At 45.6% G+C, this 27,933-nt stretch overlaps 2 protein-coding genes across 2 annotated transcripts; one reads left to right on the top strand and one right to left on the bottom strand.

Moving 5' to 3' along the window:
- Positions 1-1,476: 1,476 nt before the first annotated feature.
- Positions 1,477-13,897, bottom strand: unga (uracil DNA glycosylase a). Its single transcript, XM_078227673.1, has 7 exons — positions 13,648-13,897; positions 12,365-12,598; positions 10,195-10,290; positions 7,073-7,170; positions 4,030-4,118; positions 3,137-3,315; positions 1,477-2,059 (listed from the first exon to the last, which is right to left on the bottom strand). The coding sequence occupies exons 1-7, from the start codon at positions 13,759-13,761 to the stop codon at positions 1,919-1,921; spliced, it is 951 nt and encodes a 316-aa protein (XP_078083799.1). The 5' UTR covers positions 13,762-13,897; the 3' UTR covers positions 1,477-1,918.
- Positions 13,898-14,691: 794 nt separating this feature from the next.
- Positions 14,692-27,604, top strand: alkbh2 (alkB homolog 2, alpha-ketoglutarate dependent dioxygenase). Its single transcript, XM_078227672.1, has 4 exons — positions 14,692-14,785; positions 16,939-17,332; positions 20,281-20,479; positions 26,603-27,604. Exons 2-4 carry the CDS (start codon positions 17,011-17,013, stop codon positions 26,910-26,912), a joined length of 831 nt encoding a protein of 276 aa, XP_078083798.1. The 5' UTR covers positions 14,692-14,785; positions 16,939-17,010; the 3' UTR covers positions 26,913-27,604.
- Positions 27,605-27,933: the final 329 nt, after the last annotated feature.

Here is a 27,933-nt window from a genome sequence, read left to right as displayed (position 1 = left end):
GACAGAAGGACTGCAACTGATAACATTCTCACAAGCTGTTACAGAGAAGGCATATTTGTAAATCTGAGCACTTTAACTTCCACAAAGCAGCAAGATTTTGAATCAATGAGGGATGTCAAGGAATTTGGGGAAACAGGCTGGAAAGCAGAGTTGAGTCTTTCAGATCAGCCATATTAGGGAGGCACAATGGCTAGCATTGGTGCCTCACAGCACCAGGGACCCTGGGTTCAATTCCAGCCTTGGGTCACTGTCCATGTGGAGTTTGCACGTTCTCCCCATGTCTGTGTGGGTTTCCTCCCACCATCCAAAGATGTGTAGGTTAGTTGGATTAACCATGGGAAATGTGTGGGGTTATGAGGATAGGGCCTCAGTAAGATACTCTGTCAGAGAGTCGGTGCAAACTCTGTGGGCCAAATGGCCTCTTTCGCACTATAGGAGAGATTCTATGAATCATAATGGCAGAGTCATGTTCAAAGGGCCGAATGGCCTACTCCACAACTCTGGAACAGCAGGATTGAAGAACTCATCGATTCAGTTACTCCCCCCATCATCTAAGAGAAGACTGCCATCAACAGGAGACTTGGAGACATTACAAGAGAGGAAGAACTCCATCTGAAGTGAAGTAATTAGTTCCAATGCCTCTGACAAGAGACCAGGCTTCACTCCTGCTCTTAAAATTCAAAGAAGTCTCAACACCAGGTTAAAGTCCAACAGGTTTATTTGGTAGCACAAGCCACAAGCTTTTGGAGCGCTGTCGTGTGTCTTCCTACAGTGAGCGTGGATATCTGTTTAACCCTTTCCATTCTTCCCTCTCCTGCTGCAGCCCACACTCCCCAAGTTGCCCTCCTACACCAGCCATGTAGTTTTTGTTTTGCTATGGCTTGACTGAAATGATACGAAGATAATGGAAGGACATGTGAAGCAAGTGCTGATTGACAAGGAAGTGCATTTCTGTGTCCAAGGTGAAAACAAAAGAAATATTTACACTATTTTAAATGGACCGTTCCATTAATACATGATTAAGCATTTTCAGTCATTATGAAATATGCAGTGTGCATTAAATATATCGAATCTTATTCATGGGGGACATGGCTAGTGAACAAGCCCGATTTCAATCTTGTAGCCCAGCCAGATGAAGGAGGGCCACTCATACAGCCCACTCACTAGCCTAAGTTGCCCATCACCACTCTTGACTACGTCAGGTTAATTTTAGATGACCTCAGTGCATTCTGTATAGGGATGATAGGGGCAGTGGTAATTCAGTGACACTAAACCCAATCCAGGTACATACAGATCCAGTGTGTTGTCAGTTATACAGCAATCAAGAGCTGTCTTAAATTGACAACCATGTTTGCCTAGACAGGAGTGACTGCCTCTTCAGAAGTAGACTGGAACACAGCCAAGCAGGTGGTGAAGGGAGCTTTTCCAAGTTCTCTTTCTTATTCAAGTCATTTTCCAAAAGATTGATGAACAAACTCAAAAAGAAATAAAAACCTTTATTTAACATATTCACAAGCCAACACTAAAGCATTTTACAGCAAACAGCATTAACAAATGAACGCAACACAGACATATTTACAATGAAGTTGCACTTTAAAAGCTTTTTAGTCATGGACTAAATTCAGCCATTCCCGTGTAAATTCTGTAGTTAAAGGATATTTTACCTTCACTGACACACTCTTGGGCCATTGGACAAAGCATCTTTACCAGCACGATCGAGTGAGTGCCATTTTCCCAGAAGTGTAAAAAAAATTGACCAAATTTCAAAATATATAACTATCTGGTAACAAGGGCCCACCAACTTCAGTTAATCTGAAATCAGTAATCCCACCCAAGTCTGGCTAACGGTAAATTCTTGGTTATCACATCATTGAATCCCAGTGTGATCCCACCAATGCACACTTTCTCCTGACTGGGCTCACAGCAGCTTCCAATTGATGGGAGTCTTCCCCGATTTCTTCAACAACTCGTTGGTTCTGGAGAAGTGCTTGCAGCCAAAGAAGCCTCGGTGTGCGGAGAGGGGGGACGGGTGAACTGTCTGCAGGACATGGTGGCGTTTCTGCAACAAAGTGGCAATCCAGTTAGATACAGGAGGCATTACTACATGCACACAGTCTTGAGAGAGGAACTCCCACACAGCATCAATACATCCCTCGCACAGACCCAGGTTGTGCACACAGTACAGAATCATACAGGACAGATAAGCAAACATCCAGCAGCTCAAATTGCCTAGGCTGATCCAGTGTGATAATAAAAAGGTCCCAGTTTCAATTCCCAGTTGTCACATTAACTGATGCCAATGACCGCCACCATACTCAGACTGGTTGGAGAGTGACAGCACACTAAGAACAGAAAGCAGATTACTGCACGACCAAAGGCATCTCACAATTACTCCCACTTCTCTGCCAAAGCAATCACTTTAGCCCAGCACCTCAGGTGACAGCCTTGGTGAATTTTGCTGTTGTTACTTGTGGAGCAACTATGATATAGTAGAATCTGAGTATTTTTTTGCAAGGGGGGGGGGCATTGCTGAAGTGAAACTGGGGACTATGATTGGCGAAACCTCCCCACACAATGTGCTAAGTTATAACTTTGCCTCCCACATGACATTTATCACTTGCAATGCCCCATTCAAAGTATCATTATCGCTGCACATGTAAACAGAAGCTCTAGAGGGGGAAAGAGTAAGATAGCAACAACCAACCATCCTAAACCATTACAAAAGGCGACCAGAACCAACACTACCACCAGCTCCTGGCACTCTGTTCCTCACGCAATGTAGATAATGTAGTGCCAGGAACCATAGAGAGAAACTGCGTCACTCCACAAACATGTCGTGCACCCCCAACAGGTTCAACCCACCCATTGGGTGAGATATTCAATCAAGGCACCCATTCACAAGTAACAGATTTTGTGGCACATTTCCTCCTCAGCTAATAGATTAAACCAGTCTTTTTGCCGTCACCTTTATCAACAATCACAACAATGGGTGTGAAGCACTTTGGGACATCCTCTGGATGGGGAAGGCACTACACAAATGCGAACACTTAGCTCCCCTTTCAAATGAGATTGTTTCGTATTATGTGTGAATTCCCTAGATTATAGCTGCTTGCAGAGAAAAAAGTTAACAACGTACCCTGTCGATCGCGCTGCCTTTCCGCTGTGCGTACGCCCCCCACAGCATGAAGACCAAGCCGTCCAGCTGGCTATTCAGACAAGACACCACTGCGTCCGTGAAATCTTCCCAACCCCGCTCTTTGTGCGAGTTGGCGTGGTGAGCTCGCACAGTGAGGACTGCATTCAGCAACAACACTCCTGTTTCAAATACAAATATAACCCATTAGGAAAGAGGTTTGCTTTAGTCTGGCACACAGCAGCTCCAGGAGTCTAAAGGGCCAAGACATGAAACACTCATTTGATGGATCTGCCCTTACAGTTTTCCCCATCGACAATCTTGGTCTCTCTTTTGTCCCCTCAAAAACGTCCTTCACTCATAAAAGTATTTTATTCTGTCAAATTCTGTTAAAGAACAATTCAAATTCTCTGTACTGAGGCACCTCAATTATAGGTTATATTTACAATATACATCTCATGCCAAACTATGGAATCCCTACAGTGCAGAAGGCAGGCATTCATCCCATCGACGACAATCCCACTCAGACCCTATCCCCATTAACCCCACATATTTACCCTACTGGTCCCCCTGACATTAAGGGGCAATTTAGCAAGGCCAATCCACCTATCCAGCACACCTTTGGAGTGTGGGAGGAAACCGTAGCACCTGGAGGAAACCCACGCAGGCACGGGGAGAATGTGCAAACTCCAGAAAGCTCGAGAGCTTGGAGTTGGGTACTGGCCCCTCAGTATACTATGATGGGTGAACCTTAGACATTGTTTCTACCTCCAATATTAAACAGGACACAACTTGCAATTTTAACCTTGGGGGGTTGGATTTAAGTCTATGACTACCACCTCATCCCAGTAAACCTCAACACGAACAGAACACCGTTTCCCCCAAACGTGCGTTACCTTGCTTCGCCCAGCCAGTTAGATCACCGTGTCCTGGGGGTTCAAAGCCTTCAATGTCTGATTGGAGCTCCTTGTACATGTTTTCCAGACTGTTGGGAAACAAAGACAATCATTGGTGAGCTGGAGTAGACTGTTCAACCCCCATCACAGGACTGGTCAAAGGATCCAACTCTTCACAAACCATCAGATCCACTCACTCCCTCTGAGAAACGTTGGCCGATTTTAGTAGCCAAGCTGGGATCGACTGCATGCAAACAGATCAAAGCTCAGGCCTTCTCACCTGCTATTGCTTCTTTTTTGAAGTTTATTTATTAGTGTCACAAGTAGGCTTACATTAACACTGCAATGAAGTTACTAAGAAAATCCCGCAGTCGCCACACTCCGGTGCCAGTTCGGGTACAGAGGATGAATTTAGCATGGTCAATGCATCTGACCAGTACATCTTTCAGACTGTGTGAACAAACAGGGACATCTGGAGAAAACCCACGCAGACACGGGGAGAATGTGCAGACTCCGCACAGAGTGACCGAAGCTGGGAACTGAACCCGGGCCCCTGATGCTGTGAGGCAGCAGTGCTAACCACTGTGCTGCCCCATTTCTGATAGGATTGAACCGGAGGGAGATTGGGTTTTTAAAATGCACGTTGTCCAGCTTCATGGGAATTGCCTGGTTTTCATAGAATCCCTACAGTGCAGGAGGCCATTCAGCCCATCGAGTCTGCACTGACCACAATCCTATTCAACCCTTATCCCTGTAACGCCATGTATTTACCCTGTTAGTTCCCCTGACACTAAGTAGTAATTTAGCATGGCCAATCAACCTAACCCGCACATCTTTAGACTGTGGGAGGAAACCAGAGCACCCAGAGGAAACCCACACAGACACAGAGAATGTGCAGACTCCGCACAGACAGTGACCCAAGCTGGGAATTGAAGCCGGGTCCCTGATGCTGTGAGGCAGCAGTGCTAACCACTGTGCTACCGTGTTTTAAATCACAATTGTTCTACCTCCGGTCTGATCTAGTACCTGCTTCAAGTAGACTTCCCCCTCCTACAAGACATTTCTTTTAATAAGCAGGAATAGGACATCACTTCTGTGACCTCGCACACTCAAAATGGTGGGCATAGATCAGGATGGAGCTGTAATAATTAAGTAATAAAATTGAGACCATTTCAGTGAAGCTGGCCCACACGCATTTAAAAGAAGCTCCTCTCACAGGCCCAATCGGATAATGGAACAAAGCTACAGCAAACATGAAAGCCCAAGCTTCAATTCCAGTTTACACTCAGCCTGGCTGCGAAAAATCAGACAAACTCTTCTCATCTGGATGGCTATTTGCTAAAAAAAAACCCAGGTGTGCAAATCTCCAGACAGAAAGAGGACAGGATCGGGCTCAATAACCGCTGCTGCTAACCAAATGACCCAAAGAAACATTTACCAAGACGATTTGGGAAAACTGGGGGCCCTCGGGATAATAATGAATATCTCCAAGCTATTTACTGCAACAGGACATGCTGCTCTTAAGCACTACCCACCCCCATGGATCCCCCCCCACCCTTTAACAATCACACCCAAAGAATAAAGCTTGTTGTAATCAAACACAAAGCATCATCTTTGCAGAGGGAATTTGCACCAATGCTGGGTGTCCTTGCAGGATAATGGTGTGCGGGAGACGTTACCAGATCTTAATCTCTTTGGGACTTAGAGATTAAAAACAGACAAATTACATTATTACCAATTTCCCTCTCGCTATCTTTGGGTGGGTAAAATGTTAAAACCCAATTTCAAAAACAAAGAAAATTTGGCAGGCTCATAGCCAGCTCACGGATTCACACTGCAGTATAGTGGCAAATGCCCTCCAACACCTCACCCTGCGCGTGAAGTAAACCAGGCAGGGTACTGAACATGAGCAGGGCAAGAAAGGGCAGATCATAGAATCTCTACAATGCAGAAAAAGGCCATTTGGCCCATCGAGTCTGCACCAACTCTGCGAAAGAGTATCCCCACCCAGGGCTTGCCTCCATCCTATCCCCGTAACCCCAAGCATTTCCCATGGCTAATCCGCCTAACCTATACACCTTGGGACAATTTCCCATGGCCAATCCACCTAACCTGCACATCTTTGGACTGTGGGAGGAAACCGGAGCGCCCAGAGGTAACACACGCAGACACAGGGAGAATGTGCAAACTCCACACAGACAGTGACCCAAGCCAGGAATCAAACCCAGGGCCCTGGCACAGGTGAGGCAGCAGTGTTAACCACTGTGCTACCCTATGAGCACATTGTAAACCAACATCCACCATGACATTGGCAGCAAGCTGGCATGTCTGCAGCAAATGGTGATGAGGGACTTCCCAAGCTTGCTCCACCCAGGGGCACAAAGGCAAGTTACCTTCCCTAAAATAACCTGGCTTTCTAGAGTATGTTGCTGGCTGGCAGTGGACAGCAACACTCTGACTTCAAATAGGAGCTGGACCAGATCGTGACTGAGACTGCATAATACAAAAAGTAAATGACTTTATTGAACACCCCGTCCATAGGATCTTCTGAACTAGTTAGAGCACGTTTTTGGGAATTGGTCTGCATTAGAGATGATGTATCGGGGAGGGAGAGCTTAGACTCGATGCTCCAGCTGTCGCGAGTGTGGGGCAGGTAGGATGGAGCTCCTGGTCTATCACCAGAAACTGAACTAGTGTTACACCTACTTGGTTCTATGTCCTGAAGGTTGGTGATCGGAGAACATAACGCTCTAGTTAGTTTGCCAAGAGGATTCACTGGGCAAACCATTACCCCCTTTAAAATTTAGAGAACAATTGTGCAAGTTCATAGAATCCCTACAGTGCAGAAGGAGGCCATTCGGCCCACTGAGTCTGCACCCAGGCCTTATCCCTATCACCCCACATATTTACTTCGCTAATCCCTCTAACCTACAGACACCGGAACACCAAGGGACAATTTAGCATGACCAATCAACCTAACCCACATAGATAAAAACTTATCAAGTGTTTGACCTAGAACACAGTAGATGAGATGGCAACATACCTGGGTGGAGGTAGCACTGGGCGCCTTACACTGAAGCAAAGCCCGTGAGCCTGCTTTGGTCCATGGTACGGATCCTGGCCAAGAATAACCACCTTGACCTGAACACAAAAAAAAAACAAAGCTGCCTTTTACTCCATTATCCTTCTTACTGAATAGTCCCCCTCTGAGCTTTACCAGCGTTTTAACATTTCACACCAGACTGGCGGCTGAATTGAGGATTTTAAAATCTAAAAACAATCCCACACTATTACATTTCAAAATGTTGGCCCACACTAAACCATATTACAGGATCGAATTACAGAGCACACCCCCTCAAAAGGCAAGGTGCACGGCCAGAGAGAGAGAGGTTCAGCCATTAACCCTGATGCCTCATCTTTGTTAGAGGCAACTTAAATGGTGAGAAATGCGGAATAATATATTTTAGGAAGAACAAGGAACGGGAATATAAGGTGAATTGGAAAGATGCTATGAGCGCATTCCTGGAAATGCAATTAGAACTGGTTCTGACAGTACAAACACAGGGATGTTTGATCAGTAAAAAGGCCAGCAGTCACCATAGGGAATGACAAATATACTAATGCCACAAAGTGCCTGATTACAGGAAGGTATTAAAAGCAGAGGGGAATACAGTGTGGATTCACTAGTGACAGGAAGCAATAGTTACGAAGAGAGGCTCAAGATCATGGTATTTGCACAGGGGGAAAAGAGAGAAAAGGAGGGGGAATAAACTGGATATGGTGAAGGGATACAGATTACAGCCTCTGGCTGGGTCAAAAAAGGGTCAGTTTTGAGGGATCATCCATTGTAATTTAATCAAGCGTGGAATTGTTTTTGCCACAGGAAAAGCTGAAGCAGGAAACACTATCTTTCTTAAAAAAATGTTCAAATAGGGGAATCTACAGAACTACTGCGAAGTCGAGCAGTGCCATTAGAATTTGGACTTTCAAAGAATCCATCAGCCAGCTGTTTGTTCAGTAAACTTCCACAATAATGGGTACTGCAACATGGACGGCACAGTGGTTAGCACAGCACCAGGCACCCAGGTTCAATTCCAGCCTCAGGTCACTGTCCGCATGGAGTTTGCACCGTTTCATCCCACATTCCAAAGGTGTGCGGGCTAGGTGGATCGCTAAATTGACCCTAGTGTCAGGGGATTAGCAGTGTAAACATGTGGGGGTGCAGGAGTAGAGCCTGGGTGGGATTGTGGTCGGTGCAGACTCAATGGGCCGAATGGCCTCCTTCTGCACTGCAGGGATTCTATGAAATAGATGTAGAAATCAGCAAGTCTCCAGGTTCAAAGCGTCGTGTTTTATCCAAATTACTTGATCTTAACTGGGGTTCACCCAAGTGCGTGCTGTAACTGTTTCCTTCAAAAAGACATGGAGAGAAAAAATTATTTGGTGAGTCCTGCTCATGTGCGTATGTTTTCATGTTAAAACTCATGATAGACCAGCTCCTGGTGGAGGGGCTAAATGCCCATGTTAAAGGGAAGATTTAAGTCTGCAAAAACTCTCCATGGGAAACATAATACCTCGACACATCATGATGCCTCGTCAAAAGTTACGGAAAACAATGTAATTTTAATTTGGAAATTGAAATCCAGCAAACTGATGAGAAAGCAAAGAAAAAAATTAAACATCGAGAAACTAAAATAGGAACAGAGAAACGCTGCAGCTCAATTCAAAACAAACATGATTTTGGGGGTTAGCAGACGATACCAGAGCTCAGAATCATAGAATCCCTACAGTACAGGAGGCCATTCGACTCATCGAGCCTGTACCGAACACAATCCCACCCGGGCCCTATTCCAGTAACCCCACACATTTACCCTGACACTAAGGGGCAATTTAGCATGGCCAATCAACCTAACCCGCACATCTTGTGGGAGGAAACCCACGCAGACACAGGGAGAACGTGCAGACTCCACACAGACAGTGACCCAAGCCAGGAATTGAACCCTACAGTACGAAACTGCCTCAGCTCCGTGTCACAGATGAGAGAAAGCAACTGGAAATATCTCACTTGCACCACAGGGGGGGGGCAGGGCGGAATAACTCCAGTCAAAACTTTTCAATTGGCTGTAACACACCTGAATCAAAAGTGCCCAAGACTGGGTGTCTCAACAAGTTTACAAGCAAGAGCTCATCAGCCACTTCACTGCTCACTCTCCAACACAAAGGCTGTTCCCATAAGCAGAGAGTCCCCAATAAACCAGAACATGAGTCTTTCGAAAAGCTACAAGATAGCACGCTACCAGGTAAACAATTACCCTTTCATTATCAGTAGGACTGCATGTCCTGTGCTTATCTGTATATGGCAGTAAATGCCACAGAGAAACAGGATTAATTCATAAATTACACTAGTAGAGAAATGCAGGGTGCTGATTATTTGCACCAAGATTAAATGAGTATCTTTGGAACAGATTCTTTACACAAACCGCTACATTTGTGACAGTAAAATGTCTTTCAAAAGGCACAGATTAGATGGACCGAATGGGCTCCTCCTTGACATTATGACTGACCACAAGATTTCATGTAATGTTGGCATTTGCTTGAGCCGTTACTTCTGCCTTTTGCTCAAAACCCAAGCGTTGATTCTAGAAACAGGCACAAGGTTAATTGAGCATACAGTATTGATGGCCGAACAGGTAGGAAGGACCCTTCAGTGATTGCATGCTTCAGCTGGTTACGCTCTCGCTAGAGCCTGCAAACAGACTTGGATAAGACCTCAGTCAACACTTCAGCACAACAGGAATTCTGCACTGTTGGAGGTGTGGTGAATCTGTGAAATTCATCACCACAAAGTCATTGAGGCCAAAACCGTGCGATTTCAAGAAGAAATTAGTTATTGCTCTTGGGGCTAAAGGGATTAAGGGACATGGGGGGGGGGGGGGGGGGGTGTCTCCATATGGCACTGGTTTGAACTCCATGGAGTGAAGTTGAAGCCTCAAGCTTTAGCTCGGAGGGGAGCACACATCTAAATTATGCATCCTCCCTACTTCAGACTTAAACTAAATATTTGCTTCAAAAAGTGCAGATTGACAGTTGACATGGATACATCTTGCTGCTGAAGACATCAAATGCAGAGAGTGCGATTCAGATGGACAACAGCACAGTACTCACATTGTGGATATTACACATCTCCGTCCATGTGAAGACTTCATGAGGTGGTGGGTAAACTGTGTAACGTTTCCTCTCCAACGCTACAAACGCCATCAGCTGCAAACAAAGCAGATTGAAACATTTCAGACAGACACCAAGCAGTGCACTCGGACCCCCCCCCCCCACCCCCCGTCACTCGCCAGCCCACACAGACCCTGTGTTCAAATCCCAGCATGGCAGCTAGTGGAATTTAAATTAATAAATCTGGAATATAAAGTTAGCCTCAATAATGGTGACTCAAACTATCGATTATCTAATGTCCTTTGGGGTAGGAAATCTGCTGGCCTTACCCAGTCTGACCTACATGTGACCCCAGATTCACAGCAATGTAGTTGATCCTTAACTATCCTCTGAAATGGCCAAGTCAGACACTGAGTGCTGGTCCGCCCGAAACTTGCCAATCTTCCAGCGCAAAGAAAGTGCCCACAACTGAACATTGCAGACTGGCACATTCCATGGTCCTGAGGGATGCTCTCAAGCTTGGGGCAGCTACCGCAGAGGCACAAGGGGGAAAAGGCCACCGTTTAAAGACAATCAAGGCAGGCCGAGGGGCCAGTAACTGCAAAAACCCTCGGACTGAGTAACTGTGTGCAACTCTGTAAAAGCAGCACACAGCAACATGTGATGAATGTATATAGTTTAACAAAGGACTCAAAACTGTACTGCAACGTATGTAATGTCTTTGAACTGAGCTCTGTAAAATATTGAAGTTAAGGAAACTGCAAATATGGACACACGTCACTGTTTATAATGATTTGAAATTTATTTTCTGTACTATTTCAGATTTATTCATAAAATATATTTGAAATAAAAATAGCGATGGGCAACAAATGCTGGTCCTTCCAGTAATGCCCCCACCCCAAGAAATAAAATCAACCCAAATTTCTAACTGATCTCTAACAAGCTATTAAAACATTACTTAGCAAGGGGCAGCACAGTGGCAAGCACTGCTGCCTCAGAGCACCAGGGACCCAGATTCAATTCCTGGCTTGGGTCACTGTCTGTGTGGAGATGCCGGCATTGGACTGGGGTAAACACAGTAAGAAGTTTAACAACACCAGGTTAAAGTCCAACAGGTTTATTTGGTAACAAAAGCCACAAGCTTTCGGAACCTTAAGCTACTTCTTCAGGCGAGTGGGAATTCTGTTCACAAACAGGGCATATAAAGACACAAACTCAATTTACAGAATAATGGTTGGAATGCAAATACTTACAGCTAATCAAGTCTTAAAGGTACAAACAATGTGTGTGGAGAGAGCATTAAGACAGGTTAAAGAGATGTGTATTGTCTCCAGACAGGACAGCCAATGCTCTCTCCACACACATTGTTTGTACCTTTAAGACTTGATTAGCTGTAAGTATTCACATTCCAACCATTATTCTGTAAATTGAGTTTGTCTTTTTATATGTCCTGTTTGTGAACAGAATTCCCACTCACCTGAAGGAGCTTAAGGCTCCAAAAGCTTGTGGCTTTTGCTACCAAATAAACCTGTTGGACTTTAACCTGGCGTTGTTAAACTTCTTACTGTGCGGAGTCTGTACAGGTTTCCTCTGTGCGCTCCGGTTTCCTCCCACAGTCCAAAAGATGTGCAGGTTAGGTGAATTGGCCATGGTAAATTGCCCCTCAGTGTACCTGAACAGGCACCGGAGTGTGGCAACTCGGGGATTTTCACAGTAACTTCATTGCAGTGTGAATGTAAGCCTACTAGTGACTAATAAATAAACTTTACTTTAACCCCACTCTAGAAAATACACAAGGCCACAGTTCAGATCAGGAACAATATGGGCCAAATGCAGGCAACTATGACTAGCTTAGGGGTTTAAAAAAAAAGGGTGGCCTGGACAAGTTAGGCGGAAGGGCCTTTTTCATGCTGTAAACCTCTGATTCTATGAAATTGCAACGATTCCAGAAGAAATCTAAAGCTCAAAAACTTAAAATATATAGTGAAAATATCAAATTAAAGCAGAAAACGTTGAAAGGGAGAGACAAAGAGCTACTGCTGGGAGTTGGTGAACTGCCATCGTAAGTGGCAAACGTTAGGAATGCAACAGGTTTTAAACGAGTACAGATTCTGGGAAGAGGAGGCAGGGATGAAATATAAATCTCTGTAGATGTAGCAGTCTACCTTACCTTGATGAAATAAGGCTTGCTGAACTCCATCAGCAGCTCCTTCTTCCAGCTCTCCCCGAAACCCGGGGGCACATTGCGGGCCGCAAGTCTCTGCAGGGCGGCTTGCTTGTTCCTCTCGATGCGGGACAGCTGCTCGGGGCTGAGCGGGGAGCTGGGCTTGAGCGGCGGCGCCTCCTCCTCGCCCTCCAGGCCGGCCCTCAGCTTCTTCACGGGGGTCCTCAAGCCATTGTGCTCCTGCCGGCGGAGGGAGAGGCAGCGGGTTGAGAGGCGGCAGAGACAGGGGCGAAGGAGCAGGTACTGAGTGTACAGGTACATCCCGGACATACACTCACCTGGGAGGGCCAAAACCGCGGGAGATATTGACTAACCCCGCCCCCTCTTGTCGCAATGTTCCATCACAGCCCCGCCCCCTCACTCCCATTGGTTGTTCCCCTCCCAAAAAGTAACTTTCCCGCCAACTCTGAATGTAAGAGGGAAAATATTGTCAATTTTGTCATAGATTTTAACAAAAAATTTCCAGCATTGTTAAGCTTAAGAAAAATGGTACAAATTTAACATCTTCAACTTGAAAAACTACATGTTAACTGAGAGAAACAATACTATAACTGATATCACAACATGAATTTAGTCTGTTCCGGGCAAATTGTAATGTAAAATAAGATTTTACTGTAAAATAATCCATGTCATCTGCAAATCGATTGAATTCACGTTGTAATTACAAGTGTTCTTTAAATAACTTGATAAATTTATTTTCCACTATTAAGAGAAATGGCACAAACCCCAACATTATTCAAAAATCGCAAAAGGAGTGACTGCATGTGTTAAATAATTAAAACAATACACTTGTCCATAACGGAGATCAAGTCTCATGTGTTACAAGTGAGTTTGTGGATAAAATGCAGAAATCTTTTATTGATTTGTAAACTGGCGCACAGTGAGCACCACCGCTTCATTTTAAAACAAGTTGCTATTTTATTCCCCCCCCCCTCCCCTCCCCTCCCCCCCTCACTAGGATTAATTGTAACAGTCGGCTGAAATAAAACACCAAAAGGTGACTGGAAAAAAAATCCGGATGGGGAATTTTTTAAAAAACATGATCAAAGTTACTTAAACCACAAACCACTCCCTCAAAGAAAGTTCAACTTCTTCAAGGGGCAAGAATAGTTAAACAGAAACTCACACTATACAGCCACAAAATATTCCATTTGAAATACACTGAACTCATTCAAAAATTGGCCAGATCCACATTAATCCCGCACTTATTATAAGAACGCTTTTTTCACCTCTTCTTGATTACTTTCCTTCCCATTCTCAATTACTTCGTCTGAGAGTTCAGATGAAGTTCTTTTCTTAGTGGTTGCAGTGAAGTAAGATGCGATGGTTTTCTGCCCGATCATTTTGAGGAACGGTTTCCCACGAAATGAATTAATATTTTCAGAGTTTGGAAAGATGTCTAGTGGATTCAGCAAACACAGACTGGTGTAACACTGGCAGCTTTCTTCCCCTCTGACCAGCGTGTTCCCTTTCGCGCCAGATCCCGACTGAGAGGGCGGGACCACAAGTTGTTAAAAGCAAAAAAAAAACTTTCAGCAAACTTTAAAACTTGCCCGCCCCCAGAAACACTGCTAAAATAGAGCAACCGGGGAAACTCCTGTGAAACAACCCCGATAGAAATAGAAAAGCCACTCAGTTGTATTAAAAAAAACCACACAATTACCGATAATTAAACTATCTCACCAGAAGCAAATATTAACTTCCCTCCTGGGAACATTACATGAAGTAAGAAGTTTAACAACACCAGGTTAAAGTCCAACAGGTTTATTTGTTTACCAAATAAACCTGTTGGACTTTAACCTGGTGTTGTTAAACTTCTTACTGTGTTTACCCCAGTCCAACGCCGGCATCTCCACATCAACATTCCATGAACCCAGAATAAAATAGACCCTCAAGTGAAATGTTTCCAACATTGTTCATTTTTAAGCATTTCTTTTCGTAACAGCCTCAGAGAAATAAACATCTATTTCTTACCAATCGATACTTTAATAATGAAAAAAAACAGTCTGGAGGAATAAAAATACTGCATCTTAATTAATGTCTTTTGGCTAATCATTTATATGTGAGTACAAATAGCATTAATCCGCTTTGCTTAATTAGGTACTGAAGGTGTATGTGTGCCACTCTGGGAGTTTATTAGACAAAGTGCTTCCAGATCTCTCCCCGCCAAAACACATTTTCATTCATTGAGCTCCAGCTTTTTGGCGTGGCTCGGCATTTATTAGGTTAATTTGCAGCAAACCTGCACGTTCATTGGTTGATCCTGGGCACATGTTGCGGTCCCGGAAGTAGGAAGTGATCAGTTTCTGTTTGGAGGTTGTTGTGTTTAGTATTCGCTGGAAGGTGCAACTGATGAATTCTGCTGAGGTGGGGGGATTTGTCTTAACGTGCACATTGACAAATTTGCAATGACTGTAGACTAGTTTTTTTTTCAATACTTTAACAATCAATATTAAGAGCAGGGGTTATTTTCATGGAATCCTACAGTGCAGAAAGAGGCCTTACGACCCCTCGAGTCTGCACCTACCACAATCCCACCCAGGTCCGACCCCCATACATTTACCCTAGCTAGCCCCCCAGACACTAAGGAGTAATTTAGCATAGCCAATCCACCTAACCAGCATATCTTTCAGACTTATCGAATCCTACAGTGCAGAAGGAGGCCATTCGGCCATCGAAGTCTACACCGACCAGAATCCCACCCCTATTTCTGTAACCCCATGTGTTTACCCTAGCTCGTCCCCCTGACAGGGGCAATTTAGCATAGCTAATCCGCAAGTCGTTCAGACTGTGGGAGGAAACCCACGCAGACACAGGGAGAACGTGCAGACTCCACACAGATAGTGACCCAAGCTGGGTATCGAACCCAGGTCCCTGGCACTGTAAGGCAGCAGTGCTAACCTCTGTGCCACTGTGCAGTGGTAGTATAAGGCAGTCTCACATCCACCCCTTTTCAGTTGGGGAGTAACTGTGATTGATGTCCACTAATCCCCACTGGATTAATAGTAAAATAAACAACATACTGTGGATGCTGGAATCTTAAACAAGAACAGAGAATGCTGGAAAAGCTCAGTACATCTGACAGTACCTGTATGCCAGACCTGTTGAGTTTTCCAGCAGCCTTTGTTCTTGTATAAAAATTGGTTTGGGCTGAGCTGATGCCTCCCATAGTTGACCAACTTGGTGAGTGTAGATGATGGGCACTATGCCACTTAAGGTATCATGATGGGTGTAGTGGGCAGTAAAACAGCAAATGGATTTTAACATGGAGCAGTGTGAGGTACTGCATTTAGTGAGGTCAAACAGTTGTAGAGAATACACATTAAATGGGAATATACTAAGGGGGGGTAGATGAAGTGAGAGATCTTGGTGTACAAATACAGATCCCTAAAGGCAGCAGCTCTGGTAGACTAGGTTGTAAAGAAGACACATTGGTAGAGGAATAGAATATAAAAGTAGGGATACAATGTTGGAACTGCAAAAAACAAACTGGTGAGGCCACAACTGGAATATTGTATGCAGTTCTGGTCACCACATTACAGGAAGGAGGTAATTGCTTTGGAGAGAGTGCAGAGGAGGTTTACAAGAACGTTGCCAGAGCTGAAGAATTGTAGCTCTGAGGAGAGATTGGATAGGTTGGGGTCATTTTCCTTGGAGCAAAGAAAGCTGAGGGCTGACTTGAGAGAGGTGTCCAAAACTACAAGGGGAAGAGATAGAGTGGACAGGATTAAATTGTTTCCCTTGGTGGAGAATTCTGGAACCAGGGGACATAGATTCAAGGTAAGTGGCGGAATGTAGAGGGGACATGAGGAAGAACCTTTTTATGCAGAGGGTCGCGGGTGTCTGGGATTCGCTGCCTGAGTTGGTGGTGGAGGCAGAGACCCTAAACTCTGTTTAAAAAGTACCTGGATCTGCACCTTAAGTGTTGTAAGCCAATCAGGGCTATGGGCCGGGTGCAGGGAGGTGGGATTTTTTTTATTCATTCGTGGGACATGGGCGTTGCTGGCTGGCCAGCATTTCTTGCCCATCCCTAGTTGCCCGAGGGCAGTTGAGAATCAACCACATTGCTGTGGCTCTGGAGTCACATGTAGGCCAGGCTGGGTAAGGAAGGCAGATTTCCTTCCCTAAAAGACATTAGTGAACCAGATGGATTTTTCCGACAATCGACAGTGGTTCATGGTCATCAACAGATTCTTAATTCCAGATATTTTTTATTGAATTCAAATTCCACCAACTGCCATGGTGAGCTTCGAACCCGGGTCTCCAGAACATTAGTTGAGTTTCTGGATTAATAGTCTGGCAATAATACCACTAGGCCATCGCCTCCCCCTAAAGAAAGAGGACCTGGGTGTCCTTGGGCTGGCATGGACAAGATGGGCTAAATGGCTTCCTTCTGTGCTGTAGCCTTTCTATAGTTCAGGAGGTAGCATTGGATAACAAACAAAGCCAGGCACAGTGTTGACGTGGGATAGACTATAGTCAGGCATGTTTATAATGTGCATATGCTGTCTTCCAAACAGATTGCTGCCGAAGGTAACTTAATCTCCACACCACAATGCAACCCAGTGTATTGTGTGTGACCAGAAGCTGCGATGGACAAGTTTGTGATTAAGCAATCAAAGAACTCTGACAATCGCACATTAGAACAGTGTGAGATAAAACGCCGCGTGGACAACAACGCGGTGGATTTGAACGATGAGAGTCCGAGGAAGAAACTGAAGAGCAGAGCTGGAGGAGGTGAAGAAACAGACCTGCCGCCTCTCTCATCTGAGCCGGAATCAGCGAGAGATGTTAAATATTTCTGGGAGCGGCTGAGAGCTGAGGGACTGAACTGTGATTATACCAAAATATTCAGCAAACCTGAGGCGGATGATATATTCCTGCAGTTGGAGAATGTGCTGGAGTATTTTTCAGGTACAATGTAGTGGGAAAACATCTTTTCCCCAAAAACATACTTGATTTGTAAAAGTACATTTTAAATTGAATATTACAGAAAGTGCACTAAAATTCAACTTGCCACCATACAGCTTGTTCCACTCTTGAGGTGGCTCAATATAATTTAAGCTCTTGATATTTGCAACCTATATTCCAGGTCAGGAATACCACCCATGGGTTATATACAGAGTCCAACCCCTGAGTGTACTACGTCTTAGACAGCGATCTAATGGGAAAAGACAAGGTAGATAAAGACAAACTATTTCCCCGGTTGGAAATTCTAGAACTAGGGGGGCTAGTCTAAAAATTAGGGCAAGACCATTCAGGAGAGATGTTAGGGAATGCTTCTACACAAAGGGTGGTGGAGGTTTGGAACTCTCTTCCGCAAACGGCAGTTGATGCGAAATCAGTAGCTGATTTTAAATCTGAGATAGATAAAGTTTGTTAAGCTAAGGGATATGGGCCAAGGGCAGGCATATGGAGTTAGGCCACAGACCAGCTAGCACAGAGGCTAGCATTGCTGCCTCACAGTGCCAGGGGCCCGGTTCGATTCTCGGCTTGGGTCACTGTCTGTGCGGAGTCTGCACATTCTCTGCGTGGGTTTCCTCCGGGTGCTCCGGTTTCCTCCGACAGTCCAAAGATGTGCAGGTTAGGTGGATTAGCCATGCTAAATTGCCCCTTAGTGTCCAAAGATGTGCAGGTTAGGTGGACTGGCCATGACAAATTGCCTCTTAGTGTCCAAAGATGTGCAGGTTAAGTGGATTGACCATGGTAAAATGCCCCTTAGTGTCCAAAGATGTGTAAGTTAGGGGGTTAGTGGGGTTACAGTGATAGGGTGGGGGGTGGTCCTGGATAAGATGCTCTGTTGGAGGGTCGGTGCAGACGTAATGGGCCGAATGGCCGCCTTCTGCACTGTAGGGATTCTATGATTCTGTGAGCTCTCACTGAATGGCCTACTCTGGTCCCTATGACCTTTCCCCATTGCATCCCTGTGTTCTGCAAGCTTTAACACATCCCTCAGCACGTAGTCCTAGACTTTGAAATGTGCCAGTCTGCAACGCTGAGTCTTGGCCAATTCTTTGCATTGGAAGAGCAGCAGGTTTCGCGCAGATCGAAGAGCGTTGCTCACCGAGTTGGTGATCCTCCAGCAGCAGGTGATGTTTGTGTCAGTGTGCGTCCCTGGGAACAGCCCGTAGAGCGCGGAGTTCAGCACACAACTCCTCGGGATGAACCCCGACAAAAGCCAGTGCGTCTCTCACCAGACATTCTTTGCAAAAGCAGGTTGCAGACGAAGGTGGAAACTGGTCATTCCTCCCCTTCCCCCACCACTTACAGCCACCTCGACAGCAATGTTTGGAGGGATGAGATTCCGAATGTGTAGGACCCGATGGGGAGGGCCTTTCTCACCAGCTACAGCCTGTTTGAAAATTCTGCTGATGAGGCGTTCTGCCAAATGAATGTGACAACCTGCCCAGGGAACCGTCCCAACACGCTGACCATTCTTTTTCCCCCACCGAACCCCTAGGACGTGCGGACCACTGCCTGATATAGAGGGAAGAAGTTGCAAAATAAAACCATTCAAACAAAAATGTAAACTCTGCCGTTGCCTCACTGGCTGGCTCCCTCACTGCTGTCGTTTCAAAGAACAAAGAAAATTACAGCACAGGAACAGCCTCTCCAAGCCTGCACCGACCTTGCTGCCCAACTGAACTAAAACCCACTGGGCAGGGCAGTCAACCACATTGCTGTGGCTCTGCAGTCACATGTAGGTCAGACCAAGTTAGGATGGCAGATTTCCTACCCTAAAGGATATTAGTGAACCAGATGGGTTTTTCCTGACAATCGACAATGGTTTTGTGGTCAGCAGTAGATTCTTAATTCCAGATATTTTTTATTGAATTCAAATTCCACCATCTGCTGTGGTGGGATTCGAACCCGGGTCTCCAGAACATTAGCTGAGTTTCTGGATTAATAGTCTCGCGATAATACCACTAGGCCATCGCCTCCCAATTGTTTCTGACATCACTCCAGGCTTTCCTCCTCCAGTGCTCTTTCTTGTTCTGTCGGACAGCTTCCTGCTTTGAATGCATCGTGTTAAACACCAGAGTGTGCGCACACTCAGTGGTAACAATACAGGATCAGGCCTTTGTTGAGACAACACATTTCACCATTGAAGTCTGAGTAAATGTTATATACATTGGTTCATTCACAGCTCCTTTAGCAATTCTGCTTTTGATTGCAACATTCCATGCATACCACCAATAAATCGTCATTTAACAAAGATACAAACAGGTGACGGCAAAATAACACAAATTCTGTAAATGCACTTACCCCCCTCTCAATCCCCTTTAATCATTCTGTTACCATAGTTGTGTTGCATTCTCAAACTCTTCCCTCATTTAGAAACAACTGATCACATAAATGGATGAGTGAATGTCACACATTTTGGCCTCTTTGAAATAACCTTATCTTATAGGCTTGCTTAAAAGATGCATCCACGGTCAGTAGAAAGCTGGTTTTAACCTCATGGTGTGCCCAGGATGTCTGTAAGAGGCTCTCGTTCACTACGTCCATACAGTGTGAAGAGGAATTTCCAGCTATCAGTCCTTTGATTCCCTTGTCTCACTCTCTCAATTGGGAGTAATATTTCAGATTTGCCATTTCCATTTTTATTAACCTGATGAGGTCATCTTCAAAGCCCTTTGAGGTTTGAAAAGCTTGATCAACTTCTAAGGTGACTGTTTTGTGTATCAGTGACTTGATCTCTTGAGGAAAGGTCAAGGCAGTTGAGTCCCTTTCCTTTGGAAAGGGAAGTTGGAGCTGATTAAATTGCAATTCTCCGCATTAGGAAGCTGGCCAGGTCGGGTAAATACTGTGATCTCTGTCTTTACTCAAACTCCTTTTCTGAATTTTTTTGTTTCTCCAAGGCGAACAGACCAGAGTACAGGTGTTTGGGAAATGGCACGATATTCCACGCAAACAGGTGACCTATGGCGACCTTGGTCTGACCTACACGTATTCGGGGGTGACCCTGGCCCCTAAGCCTTGGCTTCCCGTACTGGAGATGATAAGAGACAGAGTCACACAGGCCACAGGACACACGTTCAACTTTGTGCTGATCAACAGGTGAACAAGCAAAGATGGAGGGGAGGGAGTGGGGGGTGGGCAGGGTGATGAAGGTAATGTTCTGAAATGCTTTGAAAAGACATAGAAAATGGGTGCAGGAGTAGGCCTTTCGGCCCTTCGAGCCTACACCACCATTCAATATTATCATGGCTGATCATGCAGTTTCAGTAACCCCCTCCCGCTTTCTCTCCATACCCCTTGATCTCTTCAGGGCCACGTCCAGATCCTCCTTGAACATATCTAACAAATTGGCCCCAACAGCTTTCAGTGGTAGAGAATTCTACAGGTTCACAACTCTCTGAGTGAAGAAGTTCTTCCTCATCTTAGTCCTGAATGGCTTACCTCTTATTCTTAGACTGTGACCCCTGGTTTTGGACTTCCCCCAACATTGAACATTCTTCCCGCATCGAGCCTGTCCAGTCCCATCAGGATTTTATATGTTTCTGTGCGATCACCTCTCATTCTTCTAAATTCCAGTGGGTACAAGCCCAGTCGATCTAGTTCCTCTTTATAGGTGATTCCTGCCATTCCAGGAATCAGTCTGCTGAACCTTCGCTGGACTCCCTCAGTAACAAGAATGTCCTTCCTTAAGATTGATTGCTTGCAGCAAGTTGAGGCAGAAGGGCGGGTGGCCTTCCCTGCTCAGGTACTGACCATCTCAAGGCTGGGCACTTTTCTATGAGGTGGGGCAGTATTTGATCAGTAGAGTTGTATTTATATAATGCTTCTCGTGACCTCAGGGTGTCTCGAGATGCTTCACAGCCAATGAAATACATTTGAAAATGTTGTCTTTATTGTAATGTAGAAAATGCAGCAGCCAGTTTGTGCACAGCAAGCTCCCACACACAGCAAGGTGACAATGACCAGATAATCTGCTTTCCTGATGTTGATTGAGGATAAATATTGGTCAGAATTTCCCTGGCGTTCTTCTAAATAGTGTTGTGCAATTTATTATGCATCGGAGGCGCTTCAGGGGAGGTTTACTAGATTGATACCTGGAGTGAGGGGGTTGTCTTATGAGAATAGGTTGGAAAGGCTGGGCTTGTTTCCACTAGATTTTAGACGAGTGAAGGGATGATTTGATTGAAGTCTATAAGATCCTGAACGGTATAGACAAGGTGACATTAAGGTACTGAGAGAACCACCAGCATTAAGTTAAATGTCCATTAAAACATACTTATGAGCTAATAAGAAAGCCGCTTACACGCATGAGATGCAGTAAGAGATTTAAACAAATGATTATGATTTTAAACCACATATGCTGATATTTTGAATGTATTAATGTATTTTTTAAGAACCATTGTTCACTTTAAACAAAGGCAGTTTGCTGCAAAGCATCATGGTAAAGGGCGTTGGGGCAAAGCCATATTCTAAGAGAATGTACAAGTTTTATCAATAGAGTTTCAGATGGAAAGAACATTTAGAACACTTAATCATATTTCATGGATAGGGTTTATTCACTGTCCAGATAATATAGATGAATGCCCAGACGTAGAATCATGTGTTAATCTGGTTTGGCAGTGACCTATAAGGGAACTCATGGGAACGTTCATTTGAACTTTGGGCTAGCGTATGAGGTTACTAGGCAACACGGGAAGTGGGGTCAGCCAAGAAAGGAGTTAGCCTCTGGATTCTACAGACTAGGGGCGGCATGGTAGCACAGTGGTTAGCACTGCTGCTTCACAGCTCCAGGGACCTGGGTTCGATTCCCGGCTTGGGTCACTGTCTGTGTGGAGTTTGCACATTCTCCTCGTGTCTGCGTGGGTTTCCTCCGGGTGCTCCGGTTTCCTCCCACAGTCCAAAGATGTGCGGGTTAGGTTGATTGGCCATGTTAAAAAATTGCCCCTTAGTGTCCTGGGATGCATAGATTAGAGGGATTAGTGGGTAAAATATGTAGGGATATGGGGGTAGAGCCTGGGTGGGATTGTGGTCGGTGCAGACTCGATGGGCCGAATGGCCTCTTTCTGTACTGTAGGGTTCCTATGATTCTATGACTAGTAAAATGCTGTTATGCCAGAAGGTAAGGTGCGATTGGCTAAGGTATATGACAGGTATTATTGTTGATGTGTGTGTATTGAAGATGATCGATTTAAAGCTAATGAAGGGCGGGAGTAATTGGTAACCTATAATTGATCTGATTTGAATTGTACACATCAGATTTCATTGGAGAGGTCGAGCTGCCCTGAGCCTTTGGTGATTTCTCCTAGTGGCTGCTGGTTAAATAGAAGTTACGTCTTTAGCTGAGACAGTGGCTTTGTGAGCCTTGTATTGTCTGGAACCCCACCAACAGATGAGTTTTTTTCTGTCTCAGGGTTGTGCAACTTTGGAACTCTCTGCCCCAGAAGGTCAGAGTCTTTTCATTTAGCTACAGTACTGGTGCCTTGCGCTCTAGTTGTCTATGTAACCCAACCCACCATCCTGACTTGGAAATATATCGCTGTTTCTTCACTGTCACTGGGTCAAAATCCTGGAACTCCCTTCCTAACAGCACTATGGGTGTGTCTACATCACACAGATTGCAGCGGTTCAAGAAGGCAACTCACCACCACCTTCCCAAGGTCAGTAATAAATGCTGGACTAGCCAACGATACCCACATCCCATTATTGATTTTTTTAAAAAGTACACAGCACCAGTGGGAAACAAATGCAGAAAATCTCAGTGGGTCTGACAGCATCTGTGGAGAGAGAACGTATGTTTTGAGTCTGGATGACCCTTCGTCAGAGTCTTTGTCACTTCCAGTGGGAAGTGTTGCGCTAAGAGGTAACAGCACCGACAGAGCAGAAAATGGAAGAGCATTCACAAGTTTGACGTCTCTCTCACCCTCAGATATTCAGAGTATGATTCTGTCAGGCTGTTGCTTGACTAATCTGAGACAGTGCCCCCAAATTTGGCACAAGCCCCCAGATATTAGCAGGGTTTCTGTTTGGAGAATTCATAGAATCCTACAGTGCAGAAGGAGGCCATTTGGCCCATCGAGTCTGTACCGACCACAATCCCACCCAGGCTCTATTCCCCATACATTTACCCTAGCTAGTCCCCCTGACATTAAGGGGAAATTTAGCATGGCCAATCCACCTAACCTGCACATCTTTGGAGTGTGGGAGGAAACCGGAGCACCCGGAGGAAACCCATGCAGACACGGGAAGAACCCGCAAACTCCAAACAGACAGTGACCCATGCCGGGAATCGAACCCGGGTCCCTGGCACTGTGAGGCAGCAGTGCAAACCACTGTGCCACTGTGCCGTCACATGGACTTAGTTGGATTTTCCAGGGTTGACAGGGCTGAGTTTGTTTAAGTCAGCGGGTGGTCTGACCAGTTTATAGACTTTCTGGCAGTTTGATAAAACTGAGTGACCCATTTAAGAGCCAGCCACATTGCTGTAGGCCTGGACCAGGTGAAGATGCAGATTTCCTTCCCTTAAAGGGCATTAGTAAACCAGATAAATCTTTGAAATTCAACAATGGTTTCCTGGTCAGTGATCGACTTTCCATTCCAGATTTTTAATTAATTGAATTCAAATTCCACCATCTGCCACACTGGGATTCGAACCAAATTCCCAGAGTATTACCGTGTCTCTGGATTTCTAGCCCAATGACAATACCCACATGACTTCAATTCTGAAATTGTCATGTTGGACTCGAAACTTTACTTCTGTTTCTCCCTCCACAGATGCCACCAAATCTGGATGGAATGGTGGCACAGTGGTTAGCACTGCTGCCTCACAGCGCCAAGGACCCGGGTTCGATTCCCGCCATGGGTCACTGCCTGTGTGGAGTCTGCACGTTCTCCCCGTGTCTGCGTGGGTTTCCTCTGGGTGCTCTGGTTTCCTCCCACAGTCCGAAAGACGTGCTGGTTAGGTGCACTGGCTATGTTAAATTCTCCCTCAGTGTACCCGAACAGGAGCCAGAGTGTGGCAGCTAGGAGATTTTCACATTAACTTCATTGCATTTTTAATGTAAGCCTACTGTGACACCAATAAACAAACTTAAACAGATCTGTTGAGTTTTTCCCGCCCTATTTGTAGAACAGGAGAAACTTGGGTTCCATCTTTTGACTTATATAGTCAGCTGATTTCAGCCATGGGACAGTAGAAAGGCTTACCCAGCTCCTTGAGCTTAGCGGAGGCTTAAACAATCCAGGGTGTTCACTCCTGTGTGATCCCTGAAGGAAGTGCATGTGTGCACCCACTCCCCTCCCCCAAGGATCTTTTCCCCAACTCTCCTATTTTTCATTTCTCGTGCATTCGCAGCAATCATTACTGGATGAGCATAAATTTCCTCCAACTTAATATTGGGATGACTTGAGGCCCTATCCTTCTGTTCCTGAGCCACTGACTCCAATGCCCTCAGCAACTCGAGACTGGGCCAGACTATGGGCAGGATTGTACGGGCCTCGCTTGTCCCAAAACCGTAAAATCAAGCCTGAGGTAAATGGACCTTTCCGTTGTCTGCCCTTCGCCCGCTTCGATTCCCGTGGCGAGTGGGGCAGTAAAATTCCAGCCAATACGTGAGTTTGGTGTTGCATTCGATCTGGAGATGAGCTTCCAACCACAATTCTGCGCACTTCCCTTGTAACATTGCCCAACTCCAGTCCTGCCTCAGCTCATCTGCTGCTGAAACCCTCATCCATGTCTTTGTTCCCTCTAGAGCTGACTACTTAAACACCTCCCTGTCTCCGATATCCCACCCTACCTAAGCATCAGCTCATCTAGAGCTCTGCTGCCCACGTCTTGACTCACATCAAGCCTGCTTACCTGTTGTCCTTGTGCTCACCGATCTAGGTTAGCTACTGATCCGGCAATGCTTCTGTTTTAATATTCCAATCCTGTCCTATAACCGCACTCCTACAATTCTGTCCAATTTCTTTGAATTGTTTCTGGGATTTGAACATTGCCAGCAAGGCGAACATTTATTGCTCGTCCCTAATTGCCCTCATGAGGTGGTGAGCCGCCACCTTGAATCGCTGCAGCCCACGTGTAGATACAACCACAGTGCTATTGGGGAGGGAGTCCTAGATGTTTGGCCTAGCGACAGCGAAGAAATGGCGATATTTCCACATCAGGATGGTGAGTGGCCTGGAGGGGAACATGCAGCTGGTGCTGTTCCTATTCATCTGTTGCTATTGTTCTTCTAGGTGGTAGAGTTTTGGAAGGTACTGTTAAAGGAACCATGATGTTTTCTGTAGATGATACACACTGCTGTCAGTGGTGGAGCGGGTGCCAACCGCAGGCTGCTTTGTTCTGGATATAATCAAGCTTCCTATGTCGATCATTATTCCATCCAGGCAAGTGGAGTGTATTCCCTCACACTACTGACCTGTGCCTTGTCAATGGTGGCCCGGCTTTGGGGAGTCTCTGCACAGATAGTGACCCAAGCCGGGAATCGAACCCGGGTCCCTGGCAGTGAGGCAGCAGCGCTAACTACTGTGCTGCCAAGCTGCCCTGCACTGTATAATATCAAGTTGGTCTGGATTGGGCTCAGCTCCCATGGTTCCATTACCATTTGACCACCATTGTGAAGGATTGCCCTCTGAAAACTTACCAATTGGATGAGATATCAAAGGTATATAATGAGTATCAACAGAAGGTGCTGGATAAACTCAGCAGGTCCGGCAGCATCTGTGGAGAGCGAAACACCGTTAGCTTTGAATCCATTGAAGCTTCCACATAAGAAGCATTTCCAATGGCAGCATGGTAGCACAGTGGTTAGCGCGGCTGCCTCACAGCACCAGGGTTCATTTGCGGCTTGGGTGACTGTGCAGAGTTTGCACATTCTCCCTGTGTCTGTGTGTGTTTCCTTTGAGTGCTCCGCTTTCCTCCCACACTCCAAAGATGTGCGGGTTAGTTGGGTTGGCCAAGTTAAATTGCCCCTTAGCATCGGGGGATTAGCAGAATAAATACATGGGGTTATGGGGGATAGGGCCTGCGTGCGATTGTTGTCATGTCAGTGCAGACTCGATGGGCTGAGTGGTCTCCTTCTGCACTGTAGGAATTCTATGGACTAAAAGGAATATGAAACAGGCGTTGCAATTTTAACCCTGGTTAGTGGTTGTATCGTAATCCAGCCACTGGCAGATGCAAGTACGTAACCCTCAGACTAATCCTCAATCCTTCACCCGCAGGTACAAAGATGGAAGTGATCATATCGGGGAGCACCGTGACGATGAGAAGGAACTGGAGCCTCTCAGCCCTATTGCGTCCGTTTCCTTTGGTGCCTGCAGGGACTTCATTTTCCGCCATCGCGACTCACGGGGGAGAGGTGCGACACGTCACCTGGAACCGGTGAAGCTGCTTCTTGGGCATGGCAGCCTGCTGATGATGAACTACCCGACAAACATCTACTGGTACCACAGCCTGCCGGTCCGCAAGAAAGTGCTCGTCCCCAGGGTCAACCTGACTTTCCGCAAGATTTTGCTTTCACCCAAGAATTGATATCTCCCCCTGCCCCAGTCGTCTTGTGTTCCATTTCCGAATGTTCTCCATTTCTGTTGAAGCTGCTGGATTTGGGTTTACTGCCACCAGTAGCCCTTGGCCCATCACTCTGGTTGATGTCTGCCCCCTCGGGTGGATGTACAAGATCTCATGGTACTATTTTGAAGAGCAACTGTAGGGTGATTTCCCCACCCCTTCCCGTGTTTCCATCCCTATTTAATCCTTCAATCAACATAACCAAACTAGCTTGGTTGGTTTGCCGTCACATTGCTGTCAGTGGGATCTTGCCGTGTGCAAATTGGCTGCAACCTTTCCTGCAGTGGGTAGGCACCTAGTCGCAGTAGTCCCGAAAGGAGCTACATATTTCTGCAAAGCTTTTCAGCCTTGGTAATTAACCACCAGTAATGTCATGATGGAGAGTTTCACAACTCCGTCAGGCCTGTCATCCCCAACATTTCATGTACCTTACGGCAGGAGAGACTGTAAGTGGTATTGAGTGAGGACATTTGCCTGATTTTTATGCCTAGCTCCTTAATCCTAGCCCAGATACACAGAAACTGATGGTCGTATCCCACGTGCTGGCACAGCTGATCCAGTAAAGATCAAGCTGAGGACAGTTTGGATTCAGAAGATCGAATCTACTGGGTGGGGGATCAGTTTTTAAAATCAATAAAAGTTGCATTATGGAATTCAAATATGAATCTGGTCTCTTTACTGATAGATCGTTCTTGAACTGAAATTATGATGGTAATGCAGCCTTGACCTTAGATTTCATAGGATTTCCTCCTGGTTGTAACTGGCCTTTTGCTTGGGTAAGTTTCTTTTTCTAAATTCATTTACAGGATGTAAGCGTTTATTGTGCATCGCTAATTGCCCTGGACAAGGTGGTGGTGAGTTGCCTTCTTAAACCACTGCAGTCCATGTGGTGTGGGCACACCCATAGTGCTGTTAGGGAGGGAGTTCCAGGATCTTGACCCAGTGACAGTGAAGGAATGGTGATATATCACCATTGCACAACTCA

The sequence above is a fragment of the Mustelus asterias genome, chromosome 13 (assembly GCF_964213995.1).
Source record: "Mustelus asterias chromosome 13, sMusAst1.hap1.1, whole genome shotgun sequence".
In the NCBI taxonomy this organism is placed as follows: Eukaryota; Metazoa; Chordata; class Chondrichthyes; order Carcharhiniformes; family Triakidae; genus Mustelus; species Mustelus asterias.
The sequence above is the reverse complement of the archived record's forward strand: the minus strand, read 5'-3'. Positions and strand labels throughout refer to the sequence as shown.

Excerpts from the sequence above, each read along its gene's own strand:
- alkbh2 (XM_078227672.1), top strand. The coding sequence starts at position 17,011 with ATGGACAAGTTTGTGATTAAGCAATCAAAGAACTCTGACAATCGCACA. Across the intron at positions 17,333-20,280 it reads TGTGCTGGAGTATTTTTCAG|GCGAACAGACCAGAGTACAG; the intron begins GTACAATGTAGT and ends TGTTTCTCCAAG. Across the intron at positions 20,480-26,602 it reads AACTTTGTGCTGATCAACAG|GTACAAAGATGGAAGTGATC; the intron begins GTGAACAAGCAA and ends CTTCACCCGCAG.
- unga (XM_078227673.1), bottom strand. The coding sequence starts at position 13,761 with ATGATCGGGCAGAAAACCATCGCATCTTACTTCACTGCAACCACTAAG. Across the intron at positions 12,599-13,647 it reads AGGAAAGTAATCAAGAAGAG|GAGCACAATGGCTTGAGGAC; the intron begins GTGAAAAAAGCG and ends CTCCGCCGGCAG. Across the intron at positions 2,060-3,136 it reads AAGGCAGCGCGATCGACAGG|AAACGCCACCATGTCCTGCA; the intron begins GTACGTTGTTAA and ends ACTTTGTTGCAG.